Source organism: Antennarius striatus, chromosome 9 (genome assembly GCF_040054535.1).
Source record: "Antennarius striatus isolate MH-2024 chromosome 9, ASM4005453v1, whole genome shotgun sequence".
Lineage (NCBI taxonomy): Eukaryota > Metazoa > Chordata > Actinopteri > Lophiiformes > Antennariidae > Antennarius > Antennarius striatus.
In genome coordinates this window covers 22,236,108-22,248,621 of record NC_090784.1, presented here as the reverse complement: position 1 = coordinate 22,248,621, position 12,514 = coordinate 22,236,108, and the positions used below count along the sequence as shown (strand labels likewise).

Sequence of the window (12,514 nt, the reverse complement as noted above, 5' to 3'; positions counted from 1 at the left end):
TTACAGAAAGAAATAAAGTTTCTACTGAATATCAAATCCTTCTGGTTTTTGAAGTTGCTAAACTCTACACAGGCATCTAAAATATTAAAATCAGCAACACAAACATTTCATTTAAGGAATATAGTATTAAGCATGTTGTAATTGAGTTCCAGTGTTGTCTTTCACTGAAACTTTCCACTTTTACTTTTTAAAAATACATACAGTGAAAGTCTTGAAAATCATTTTCCTGTCACAAGGACAGAAAAGACCCGAACATTTTCAGACGATGGTATAACATTAGCAGGAGGAGCTCGGAGTAGAGCAGCTATTCTTCCACCTCGAGCGGAGCCAGCTGAAGTGGCTCGGTCATCTGTTCCGGATGCCTCACGACCCGCCCCCGGATAAGCAGTAGATGATGGATGGATGGACATTGATTTGACTGATCAAATGGAAATCCACAAGAAATGGCTTGAGTTTATATTGATAACATTTTTTTAATTACAAATGGTAATATATGATGTACAGTAAATGTCTCTGTGTGACAGTAATGCTTATAGCTTTGTTAGTAACAGTCAGGAACAATCATGATCTCACAGATGTTCTCCATTTTGCTGGTCAATGTTTGTTCCTATTCTCACCAATGGTCATGAGCTATGGGTCAAGATCCCTGAAACAAGTGGCTGAAATGTGTTTGGGCTGGGTATATGAACACATGACAATCAATGTCATCGTATGATGTGCTGAAGTGTATGAATGACTTTTGTGTGTGGTAACAATAAATAATAGGTATTTCTACAGTATGTGCAGGCATAAATACATGAAAAATCACACACAACTATATTCTTAATTAAAACAGAAATAAGATTATCACAAGAATTTGTATTTTTGTTCATTTTCATTCAAAAACAAAAGTTTTTCCAGTGTTCTTGGATTAAGGCGGTTTCGTCTTTTTGATAATATTTCCCCAGCCTTGGAAAACACCTGCTCACATGGAACTGACGATGCTGGAGAACATAACCATGTTCTGGATAATGTGTATAAATGAGGATACTGCCGTTTATGTCCTTTCCAATACATCAGTGGATCCTCAGCCCGTGCAATGTTGACCTCTGCCAGGTAGCGATCCACTTCCACTGTTGCATCCACTACACTCGAGCTGCTCCTGCTGCTGTTGATGGATTCATCCAACAGTTGCCAAAGTTCATCTAATAACAGAAGGGAGTAATTTACAATAACAACATTACAATCAAGAATAGAGATAGGGAGAGTACAATGATAAGGTCACTTACTATTGTCTGCAGATTGATCCATGGGGGTGTCTCGCAGCTGGTCTGGGGTGGCAGATGAATCCTCATTTCTCACCAACATCACACATTCATCTTTGAGGCGATTCACTGCTTCCTGGGTTTTTGCTGCACTTTGAAATCCAAGTTTTTTGAATCTCGGATCCAGTAAAGTCGGCATTGTTAGGGCACCCGCTGATTCCAAGCAATACGTGTGCTCACGCAGACGTCGGAGCAGATTATCACGTAGCTCCCTCGAAAGGGTGGACGTCATCATGGCCTGCACTCTGCTTGTTATTGTGTGATGCAACATTTTCATCATAGGGATCACTTTGGAGGCAGATACCCTCTTCTCAGCTGAAACCTCAACAGTTGCTTGTTGGAGTGGGGCAAGTACATAAAGAACATCCTTCACCGTGTCATATTCTGATGCTGTGAGAGGAAGAATGTCAGTTTTCAGTGAGGCCAGGGCTGCTCCCACTGGCTCTCTTAGCTCATACAAACGTTGCAGCATGTGGAATGTGCTATTCCAACGTGTGTCTACTTCAATAACCATCTTGCATGGCTGTCTTCCCATCTGCTCCTGTACTTGGACCAGTCGTTCTGTGGCTGTGGTGCTTGTCTTGAACAGGGTTACCAGCCTCCTGGATTTCTGTCTCAGTTCGTTTAGTCCTTCTACATCATCAAAGGACTTTCTAACAATCAAGTTGATCGTATGAGCTATGCAAACTGCATGTCTGACATTCAGCTGTCTTGCACAGGCATTCATATTTGATGCCCCATCAGTGATGAGACACTTCACCTTATCTCTGATGCCCCACTCCTCCATAAGCTGTACATGCCCAGCAGCCAAGTTTTCTGGTGTATGGGCCTTTGGAAAATGTTGCACCCCGAGCAGAGCGGTGCTGAGCTGGTCTTCTTCATCAATGAAATGGCATGTCACTGCCAGGTAGGCGTCCATATTGATGGACGCCCACATGTCGGAGGTGATACTGACAGCAGCAGCCTTCTGGACCTGCTCTTTGGCCTTCTCTTTGGCATCCTGGTATTTTTTGTTCACCATTGCCTTCAGAGCCTGAGGGTGAAAAGAAGAATGATTATGGTCACGCACATAAAAACGAACAACTTGGGTCTGTTCACATACCTTTTTACTGGGGAGGAGATAATTGGGATCCAATACACGAATGAGCTGCCTGAATCCCACATCCTCTACAATTGAGAATGGCTGAGAATCCTTTATAATCATGTTGACCAAAGACTGATCCACCATTGCTTTTCTGGAATCTGTAACAATTAAAGTTTATGTATTGTAGTAGCTGCAGATGAGATTTTCTAGAATATGTAATGAATATTTACCATTACTCTGGCTTGTATCCGGACCGTTAGGAGGCTGGGCATTCTCATGCAGTGCTCTGTAATGGCGAAGCATGGAGGACGTATTGTTGCTGTATGTGAGCTCCTTGTCACATAGCAAGCACCTCACCTTTAATAAAGTCGTACATATTATAAAAGATTGCTTTTAAAAATGTACTTTTTATTTTTTGCAAACATGTGAAACAAAACAAGCAACAAAAAGCATAAATAAAAGATATGAAAACAAAGCCGCAGATTTTCCACCATGAAAGGCCATCAAGAAAAGTAACGTTAAAACAAGTTTCCCTTACATTTTCACGAAGGAGTGTGAAGAAACTCATTTACAGTAATAACTATAAATCATTACTATATTAGGTTTTCAGACATACAAACCTTATTAAGAGCAGTCAATTCAAAATACTCCCATACAGGTGAGAACTTCCTCTTTCTTCCTGGATCCATCTGTGAGAAAGGGGATCAGTGGTACCATTCTTGTAAAGATCAAAACAGATCCAAGTGGTGCAAAACATCGCTGCACACAATTAACTAAAGAAATACAAAAAAAGCAAAACGGTTATCTTTAAGACAGGGTGACACAGAAATTAAAAGATACTTTGCAGGCCCTGCTGTAAAACTGTGGCTCCCCAGCATCTTCTTTCTATACATATGTCAACGTGGTGTCTAGTTTATATGTGACTGCAGAAGAAATCTATACCGCTTGCTTTTCCTGCACTACTCCTTCTTCTCCTCCAGCTATTCTCCTGCTACGACTATTCTTTTACTAAAGTGACCAATGACCCCGATCTGCACAAACAGAGGACTTGTTTGTCATCGGTCACGTGGTTTTCTCCTGACGCGACACAAGCCCCGAAGCAAGGCTTCATCTGACACGACCACTTCTTCTCGAGTCACGCCTCGATGCCTCAGTTCATTTGTCCCATCACTACCTCCTGGTTCCAGAGCTGCTGGTCAGCAGGAACCTCCACCTCCTCCTCCTCCTCCTTACAGACATGATGCTCTGGGCCATCTGGAGGAGCAACAAACGGAGCATCACGTTACTATGACTACAAAACAACACTACTGTATCACACAAACGTAGACATTCGAGGAAATCAGTCGCAGCTTATTTTCCAACAGTATGAAATATTCAACATTCAAATTAATCTGTTATTAGTTACAATCCGGTTGTCTGTACCTGTCTGGTGTGACTGAATCACGGGTTTCCAGGCGGCGTCCAGCAGTCCACGCTTACAATCGGCCTCTTCTTCGTAGTTAACAGTTCCTTTAATGTCTTCAAACGTGTTTTCATTTTCAATTGTTCGCTGCTTTTTCACAACCCCTCCCAAATTGTCAGTCGAAGACATTTTTATTCCTTATGACGACTTAACTCTACAACATAATGCCAATGGCGCTAGTGTTGTTTGTTGATCCGGTTTGTTGTGTGGGAGAAAAAGTTCCGACTAGAAATCGAGAGAATTTCTTAGTTCCTTGTTTCAGATGGTACTCTATACGTATATTAATTAAATTGAATGTAATCATCATTTTCATTCATCCAAAAATATAAGTTTTTCAAATAATTTAACAGCAAGTGATAAAAATCACTTCTTAAAAAATAAGAGGTAAAGAGAAAAAAAATAATTCGTCAGTTTTAACGTTTTCCTTTTGCACATTCTAAATATAAAGACATACTCTACGTTGCTTGATGTCGCAAGACAGGTCTAGAAAATTTTTTGTTTTTGTTTGACGGGTTGGGTTTATGAATACCCAAATTTTATTTAGATAATATACAAATTGACGTTGCATTCCCTGTCGGAACTTTAACTGCGGGACACCAAGCGGAAGTCAGCCATATAAACACCGCTTGCGTTCGCTGTATTTGTTTTTGTGCGTTAAAAGGAATTTCATTCAAATATGAGACAGGATCGATTACGAAATACAGTCTTTAATTTGATCATCAGAGAGAGAGAGAGTTCAAACCAAAGCTTGGATCTATCATTTTGATCAGAAGTGTTAACAAAGCCCACGTGATAAGTTTACAATTGGAACAGCAAGAATGAGTCCTGGATGAATCAGACTGAGATTAAATAGTGCGCCGTGAGGATAAATACACATGAGAAACCATCATGCTGACACAGGTGTGGAGAACTGATCCAGTTTCCAGTTTGATGACACGAATAAGACTAAATAATGAAGGACACATTTAAGTGTTAACAATTATTCAATTTAGAAATATATGATGCTGTTATTTTATTGTAAACTGATGAAACTACTTAAAAAAAAATCAGCGGCAGTTTGAAAATCCATGACTTTGTTTGGTCACCCTGTTGTCTCAAAATGTTGATTTACCGTCTACTAGTTTTTCTGAGTCACCTGTTAACAAGTTAAATATCTCAGCACAGGTTAAATATCTAAACTGTCTTGGATAAGAGATCAAGCGTCCACTAAACCCTGAACAGAAGCCCATTTGCCTTGGGTTCTAGGGATTACCATGACCTGGATGGAGGACAATTACAACTCCACATTTACACAGTACTCCACAAAATTAAGTATTTTTTACCAGCAGCTATTTAAATTACAACTTAATCTTTTAACTAGTTCAACAAACAATCAGGGCTGCAATCTGATTTCATCTGGTGGTCAGATGTTTGAGTGGAAGTGAATAAAAATAAGAAAAAAGGCACATTGATTAAGTGTAATAGGTCTATTTTCACACATAAAGCACACGTTAAAACATAAGGTACACAAAGCGAAACAAAACAGTTCATTTGAACTTTATTCAACCCCATTCACAATGCCTTCAAAAAATTTCAGTTGTATTAAATACAGAAAAATACACCTGCGCTGGTCTGGAAGGATCGTGTTTTCACTGATCTTATTCTTGCAGTAGGCGTGGAGGATGGTCAGCATTTCTTTAGTATCCATCGGCAGTTGCTGCGAGATGCACGAAGCAGAAAAGATTAAAAAAAAGGTCCATTTGTACTCAAATGAGTTCGGCTGTGTTCAGTCACCTTTAAAACATGAAAGATCCCACATCGTGTTTGCTTCCCTCTGGACTGTCATTACCGGTACATTCCGTAGTCATCTTTAACTCCCAGCCGATTGGTCGACCCAATCCCACACATGGATGGAGCCATCAGAAGCGGCGGACAGCAGCGTCCAAGGCTGCTCTGGATGCCAGGTGTGCCCGGTGATGTATACGGGGACGCCATCACCACCTGGTGGGGAAACGGCGTGACCGCGATGCTGGAACAGAGGCTGGACGTCCTGTAGCTCCGCCTTCCAGACAGAGGTGTTGTAGATCTGAACCACCCCACTGAAACCTGCCAGAGGGAGATGAGAAATAAACTGTATCTTCAGGGTACACCCCAGATGCGTCGCCAATGCTTCACGGAGCCACATGAAAGACAAACAACCACTCATACTGGAGGTGGGAGGAAGCCAGAGAACCCAGAGAGAACTCACAGACACAGGGAGAACATACGAACTCAGCCCAGAAAGGACTCAAACCAGAAACCTTCTTGCTGTGACGTGACATTGCTACCTGCTGCGTCACCGTACTCAAAGGCTCACAGGACGGTAAATGATGTTTGTGCGTCTGGAACAGTGTTACATTTTATTAGTAGTGTCGCCACCATGACTTCACCCAGAGTGTGTTTAGTTATCAGAGCTCGTGTTCATGTTCACAAGTTTTGTTTTTACTAGCTAACAAGCTACCAATAATGTTAATTCACACACTGTTTCCGATACGTACCCAGCGATTTATTAAGGTTGCTGTTACGTACAGCGTATACCTCTGTTCTGATTTCCTGGAACTTTCCTGTTGCAGACTGTGATGAACAACTTCCACACTGAGAGAAATATACTAGAAGTAAAAGCCTGTAAACCAACCTGATACAGCGATCCAGCCATCGAGCGCCGGAGCCCATGACACCCTGACGTCGTCCAGGTTACAGCGACCCGTTTGGACGTCCAGCTGTGCTTGACTCACGACTCCTCCCGGGTTCCTGAGGTCTGAAATCACCGTCTGTCCAGATGAAGAGAGTCTGACGATCCTGCAGCCGGACGGACCGGTGGAGGCGTCCGTCCACCAGCGGACCGGTTCTCCTGAGGCCTCTGGAGGAGGTGAAAGCTGAGGCGCAGAAGACGTCCGCGTGTCGGCCGTGTAAACGTTACCGTTCCAGCAGCCGGCGATAAAGACGGAGTCGCTGACAAACTGTAAGGATCCGAGACGGTCAGCTGAGTCGGTTTCTGTCCAGACACAATGACACAGAAGGACTCGTCAGAGACGTAACAGCTGTGGAACATGACTGGTTCAGATCCTCCATACCAGACAGCGTTCTGAATGTTACCGAGTTTATAAACCAGCTGTTCTGAGCTCAGCTCCGTCAGCCGGATGTCGCCGCTCTGAGCTCCATGAAGAACTTGAGGCTGTGACGAGAGTCGTGCTGCGATCCTGCTGCCTCCCTCCGAAGCCCGCCTGCTCCCCTCCACGCTTCCTGTTCGTCTGATCACATCTGTCATTGGACAGTCAGACACGGCAGACAACCAATCACACAAAGAGAAAACACACCGTCTCATGACTCACGATGAAGTCAAAGGTGATGCTGTCGCTACCTTCCCTCAACGAGTCACGTGATTCACGTCAGATTTAACTCACCGCCGTCGTCTCCGCTGATGCTCCACACCTGCAGGTCTGACCTCAGCCCGTCATTGGTGACGACACACCTGTGGACGCAAGGCGGCGACGTGAATTTGTTCTGACGTTCAGTCCGATGGCTCCCGGACGCGTCACATCACAGAAACAACTTTATGTTTATGCAAAGAAACATGTTTCCAAGGAAACCACACAACGCATAAATCTTTAAAAAAAAACGTCAGAAGGACATCATCAACTTTATAATGATGAGTCAGTTCATGTATAACCTATGAATTATGTTTCATTTAGGTGAGGCGTTGGAGGCTCACCTCGTTCCCGGGATGTGTCTGAGGCAGCAGACAGGGCCGTCTGTGAAGCCACCGTGAACCACTCTGAAGTCCCGCTCTGCACAGAGACCCTGAACACAACGCGTCCCGGATTAAAGGATCAGTGACCTTTGAAGGACGTTTTTAAAGCAATGAACATTTGGATTGTTTTTCTTTTGACCTTATTTTCACCTGCCAAAAGTTTTAGAGGCAAACGGAGCTCCAGAATCTCATTTTTAGATGACGTGTATCCTGCGACGCACACGGCTAAAAAAAACAACAAAAAAACAGTCCATAATAGGTAAAAATTCAGATCGCATCAGAGGTCGTGTGGACTTGGCCTGAGGCATGGAGCAGTACGACAAATGTTGGAGCTCCAGGTCTGGAGGACATCAAATGTTTAGGACTTGTTCTTAGTTTCATTATTACTAATAAATGAAATAAGATTTCATAACAGTAAAACATTGTTTTATAGATCTTCATCAACGTCCTTCTGCTCTTTGACATCCGTTTAGCTTTTTGCCAATGACAAAATCTACTCACTCTTCTCTGACGTCCACTCGGTGACCCGGGTGGGACATCCCAGCTGATACACGTAAAGATCTCTGTACCTGAAGAGAAAGGTGGGACAGGAGGGGATCAATAAAGGAATTAAACTTTACTGTAGAGACCCTCCACCTTCTGGGTTCCCAAAAGTCTTATCCTATGCCTCCACTTCTGGAATATTCCTGGTTTTCCTGCTGCACCCGCCTCCTTCAGATCCACCAGAGGTTTTCTGTGGGTTCTAGTCAGGTGACTGTGACACCTCTAGAATAATCCAGGACACTTCATGGAAACAGGTCTTGGTGGAATCTGTGGTCTGCTTGGGATCTTCATCTTCCTCACAGATGGAGACCTTTTCTTCCAGGATCTCCTGATCCTTGATGGAATCCATCTGACCTGCTACAGGCTGCAGGTTTCCAGTGGATCAGGAAGTAAAGCGGCCCCAGAGCTTCACCGAGCCCCAGCCTCGCTTCATGTTGGGAGGGGGTCCAACAGCATCAGCTTCATTCTCCCTCCTCCAGACATTCCGCTGATCCAGAGGCGGAAAGTCCAGTTTGGTTCATGGCCCCGCAGAACAGCATCCCAAACCTTCTGGTCTGATCCAGATGGTCCTGGTTCTTCTGGGTCAGAAGTGGTGAAGGTCCAGGAGCTGATGGAGATCCAGACCTGAACAGAAACACCTCTGGTCCTCTGCTGCTGAAGTGAATCTATGAACGCTAACACACAGTCTGAACCACAGCTGATCTGATGATGATGATGATGATGATGATGAATCATTCAGAAAATGAAAACATCAGGAAAACAAGGTTTATTTTGAGAGTGAAAACCTTAAACACCTGCAGTGGTGACGGGGTTAAATTATTTTAAACATCCTGTCATTTAACAACCACTCGATTATTTTTTAGCGAATCGAGACTTTTTCAATGTGACGTCACATACAACAAACTAAACCCCGTGTTGCGTTCGAGCGAACAATAGGGACGTATGTACTCACATTTTTATGGACTCCATAAACCACTCTTCTAAAATATCGTCACACTCCATAACCGAGGTCTTTTGATTCAATGTCCAACTATACTTCCTGTTTTCTTCTTCGTTGGTTCTTTAGTCGTGTAGCATCTCAGCGCCCTCTGCTGGACAGACACCGTCATTGCAGCCCGATCCACACTCACCTTTCTCTCCACTCCTTCGGTCTGGAATGACTTGTAGCTTCTCTTTACAGTTCATTATTGATGGTCTATTGGTCAAAATAGCTGTTGATCAATAAGGGATTCAGCCTTTTGACTGATTCTCCAATCATCACACGGCAGCCCAGTGGTTAGGCCGAACGAGGTCAGCCCACTGCCCATTCATCCCAGAACGCTGAGCATCCGGTAATGGGACAAATTCCTGGGATTTATCCAAAGACCATCGAGTCAAACTGTTCCATCCACTCCTGTTGAAGTGAATGGAAGCTCAACTTCCACGGGCAAATCCACTGACGTGATGAGGATGTATGAGAAATTAGAGAAATCGACCATTTCTGAGTGTCAATCAGTTTTTACTGTGACATAAAATATGTACCATGCTGCACTCCACAGCGCATTCTAGACGCCTCTCATATGAAAACTCCGTTCAACTTAAAGCCAACACTGTTTTGGACACATCACCCATCAAGCAGCATGTCATGTGAACAAACTGTGATCAAGTGGTGCAAACAGAGAAGTTAATATACGAATGTTATAGGTTGGAAAATTATATACATTTAGTTTACATGTAAAATATCCCTCTGAGCCCATGAGAGTTCAATAAGTTCAAACTTACTGAACTCTTTATCATGTATTTGTATATTCATACAGCCTGTACACGAGATCTACAGAATGCTAGTCCTCTGCCATTAGTTTAACTTTTGTCCACACACAAGGACGACAAATAGGAAACAAATTCTCATATTTTCGCTGTGTTTGTGGTGTAAAGATCATTTTCTTAAACCTGGTGGTGAACGGTTGACATGGCAACACAAACAAAGCACCTCCGTTGATCATCACAAAGAAGAACAATCAGAAACCTACTTTCCAGAGGACGTTTGAAAGATATCTGACTGATGGTTTCTCAGGTTTCAGTCTGAATGCTGAATGTTTTCTCAACTGACTGTTTCTCACGTGGATTATAACGCTTCATGACACCTATATGACCTCTATCAGTTCATAGCTCAGTCAGGCCCTGTGCTGACATGGACACCACGACTCAGTATGTCCTCCATTCCTGCCAGACTTTCTTCTGCAGGAGAGTTTAAACAGTTGGGTCAAATGTCACGGCCTACGCCGCCGTCTGAATACATCCAACCAGCTCCAATACAGATCAGAGGAGTCTGCTGTGTTTCAGTTCTGGTGTTTGCCACAGACCCATGTGAGCCGAGGCCGGTCCCTGAGGTCCGTGGGTTCTGACGTGGAGAACCAGCTGCACTGGCAGGCATAGGCCCGAAACCCTCTCCTCTTCTTCAGCTTGGCTCTGAGCTTCTGACGGTCTGGCATGTTGTTCCTGCGGAGAAGCGCACATATGATCAAGCACGAAAATGTGCGTGGAGACATGGGCCGTGCATTCACATCATCTCTGTTTCATGAGATAAGGTCACCTGATGGAGGTAGGGGCTCACCTGAGGAACAGGTAATCACAGGAGAGGTCCCATTCACAGTCATCAAACATCAACACCCGGAAGTCACAAGAGGTGCACCGCAACTGGTCACATGACCTGTTGATGTGTCACAACAAATGTTGACTTCACAGGCAGAATAAGGGATTTTATGATGAATTATTTCTAAGGACTTGTTGCCTCTGAGGTCCCTCACATCACAGATTCCTTTATTTCAGCGCTACAAACCAATCAGACGCTCACAGCATGGAAGCTGGGTTCACACCTCTTGGATGTTGCTGTTCCGACTCCATTCATGACGGCGCTCCCGCCAGTGAAAACAGGACAGCACCTGAACAGGTGACAGACAGATCACGTGACCAGCATGACCCGAAGAGAGCAAACATCCAGCATGGAAGCACAGAGTCGTCCTCTGATGATGACTCAGGGACACAGGAATGATTCCATATCTGGATTCTCTCGCAGGAAGCAACTGGTTTACTAGCATTTAGCAAACTACCCTTAGCATTAACACTTACATCTCTGCCAAAGGGCATTTTAGAGGATCTAAGTTTAAGGTGTATTGATGTGAAATCAGTGAGTTGTCAGCAAGGTTTGTGTGTGAATGCGCTCAGATCCAATCCTTCTATTCCCAGAGTTGTCTTACTTCCTCCCTCCAGACTGAGACGACATATTCTTCTTCACTTTTGTACCTGGAGGAACTCGTTCAGTCTGAAAGTAAAAGTAAAGAGAAGCAGAGCAGATGAGTCCCAAAATTGTGCTTCCATAATAAATAAAGTAGCTTGAATTCTTCCTGACGACCAAACAATTCCACATTTACGTTTGGTTTCCCTGAGCCACCTATCTGCTGCTGCATTAGGGGATGACTTCGGTGACATTTTTGCAAGCTGGGAGACAAATTAGATAAAGAGAAGTTCGTTGTCGGCAGGATTCGAACCTGCGCGGGGAGACCCCAATGGATTTCTAGTCCATCGCCTTAACCACTCGGCCACGACAACAGTGCAGGTGACATTAGAAAAATTGTGATTTTCTAATATCAACAAGGATGTTTTTTTCTTTTTTCAATCAAATCAATCAATGGAATTTTGGTGAAAATTCAATTCAGGAGTTTTTGTTTTGGAAAAATGCAGAAAAGTGTTGCATCTGGGGTCCTATTTCTATATGCAAAAATGGATGAAAACGTAACCATTAAAACAAGTGTAAATATTAATGTGTTCCTCTTTTAGCATTAGCACATGCTAACCTTCTGCTGAGGGGAATCGCTGTAGTCTTCCTCCAGTAACTCATCCAGTAGGGTGTCCAGGTCTTCAGAGAGGCTGCTGATTGGCTGGTCAGTCTTTGTGGCACTAAACGGGAAACCAACTTATTGATTTGTGCTTCCACATACCGGATTAACAACAAACAATAATAAAGAAAACTTTATTTTCATTCGGTTCGCCACAGTTAGCTAGCTCGGAAGCTACCTGAGCTGTAGCAGACAGCTGTACGGCCCACTGATAGCATTAGCTCGTCATCCTAGCATCGTCTACCTGTTCTTCCGTCCGTCAGTGCTTTTCGCGCACATTCCAGGCCGGCTCCCGCTCCCGCGGGATGGAGGTTCGACCGTAACGTTGCTACAGAACTTTCTTTCTACTTCATCCAGCAGCTGGTCCAAGTCGTCATCATCCTCCATCTTTATGTGCAGTACCTGCACTGCTAGCCGCTGGGCTACAGCAGCTAACTAGCCAGGGCGTTCGTCGTTGCTAAGCAGCTGTAGAAGGAA

The 12,514-nt window shown here is 43.9% G+C and overlaps 3 protein-coding genes and 1 non-coding gene across 5 annotated transcripts; all 4 read right to left on the bottom strand.

Annotated features, from left to right (window-relative positions):
• Positions 1 to 30: 30 nt before the first annotated feature.
• On the bottom strand, positions 31 to 4,043 carry LOC137601004 (E3 SUMO-protein ligase ZBED1-like). The gene is made up of 7 exons (XM_068322972.1): positions 3,811 to 4,043; positions 3,563 to 3,642; positions 3,009 to 3,077; positions 2,619 to 2,745; positions 2,407 to 2,546; positions 1,269 to 2,337; positions 31 to 1,184 (listed from the first exon to the last, which is right to left on the bottom strand). Exons 1-7 carry the CDS (start codon positions 3,977 to 3,979, stop codon positions 847 to 849), a joined length of 1,992 nt encoding a protein of 663 aa, XP_068179073.1. The 5' UTR covers positions 3,980 to 4,043; the 3' UTR covers positions 31 to 846.
• Positions 4,044 to 4,495: 452 nt separating this feature from the next.
• Positions 4,496 to 9,346, bottom strand: wdr73 (WD repeat domain 73). Of its 2 annotated transcripts, XR_011037014.1 has the most exons (9): positions 9,115 to 9,346; positions 8,121 to 8,188; positions 7,759 to 7,844; positions 7,581 to 7,669; positions 7,273 to 7,340; positions 6,965 to 7,129; positions 6,504 to 6,863; positions 5,624 to 5,935; positions 4,496 to 5,546 (listed from the first exon to the last, which is right to left on the bottom strand). XR_011037014.1 is itself a non-coding variant. In XM_068323020.1 (8 exons), exons 1-8 carry the CDS (start codon positions 9,162 to 9,164, stop codon positions 5,700 to 5,702), a joined length of 1,122 nt encoding a protein of 373 aa, XP_068179121.1. In that variant the 5' UTR covers positions 9,165 to 9,346; the 3' UTR covers positions 4,496 to 5,699. The 2 variants fall into 2 exon arrangements, 1 of the variants encoding a protein (XP_068179121.1); XM_068323020.1 differs by having other exon boundaries at positions 4,496 to 5,935.
• Positions 9,347 to 9,656: 310 nt separating this feature from the next.
• cfap418 (cilia and flagella associated protein 418) lies at positions 9,657 to 12,485 on the bottom strand. Its single transcript, XM_068323076.1, has 6 exons — positions 12,282 to 12,485; positions 11,996 to 12,098; positions 11,399 to 11,463; positions 11,018 to 11,083; positions 10,756 to 10,851; positions 9,657 to 10,640 (listed from the first exon to the last, which is right to left on the bottom strand). Exons 1-6 carry the CDS (start codon positions 12,422 to 12,424, stop codon positions 10,481 to 10,483), a joined length of 633 nt encoding a protein of 210 aa, XP_068179177.1. The 5' UTR covers positions 12,425 to 12,485; the 3' UTR covers positions 9,657 to 10,480.
• On the bottom strand, positions 11,669 to 11,750 carry trnas-aga (transfer RNA serine (anticodon AGA)). The gene has a single exon. It is a non-coding gene; the product is annotated as a tRNA-Ser (tRNA).
• Positions 12,486 to 12,514: the final 29 nt, after the last annotated feature.

Coding starts and splice junctions, on each gene's coding strand:
- LOC137601004 (XM_068322972.1), bottom strand. CDS start 3,979: ATGTCTTCGACTGACAATTTGGGAGGGGTTGTGAAAAAGCAGCGAACA. Junction 3,643..3,810: donor GATTCAGTCACACCAGACAG/GTACAGACAACC, acceptor TTGCTCCTCCAG/ATGGCCCAGAGCATCATGTC. Junction 3,078..3,562: donor AGCAGCTCTGGAACCAGGAG/GTAGTGATGGGA, acceptor CCTTTCTCACAG/ATGGATCCAGGAAGAAAGAG.
- cfap418 (XM_068323076.1), bottom strand. CDS start 12,424: ATGGAGGATGATGACGACTTGGACCAGCTGCTGGATGAAGTAGAAAGA. Junction 11,084..11,398: donor TCTCAGTCTGGAGGGAGGAA/GTAAGACAACTC, acceptor TCACCTGTTCAG/GTGCTGTCCTGTTTTCACTG. Junction 10,641..10,755: donor TGTGATTACCTGTTCCTCAG/GTGAGCCCCTAC, acceptor GCTTCTCCGCAG/GAACAACATGCCAGACCGTC.
- wdr73 (XM_068323020.1), bottom strand. CDS start 9,164: ATGGAGTGTGACGATATTTTAGAAGAGTGGTTTATGGAGTCCATAAAA. Junction 7,341..7,580: donor AGACACATCCCGGGAACGAG/GTGAGCCTCCAA, acceptor TTGCGTCCACAG/GTGTGTCGTCACCAATGACG. Junction 6,864..6,964: donor ACAGCTGGTTTATAAACTCG/GTAACATTCAGA, acceptor GTGTCTGGACAG/AAACCGACTCAGCTGACCGT.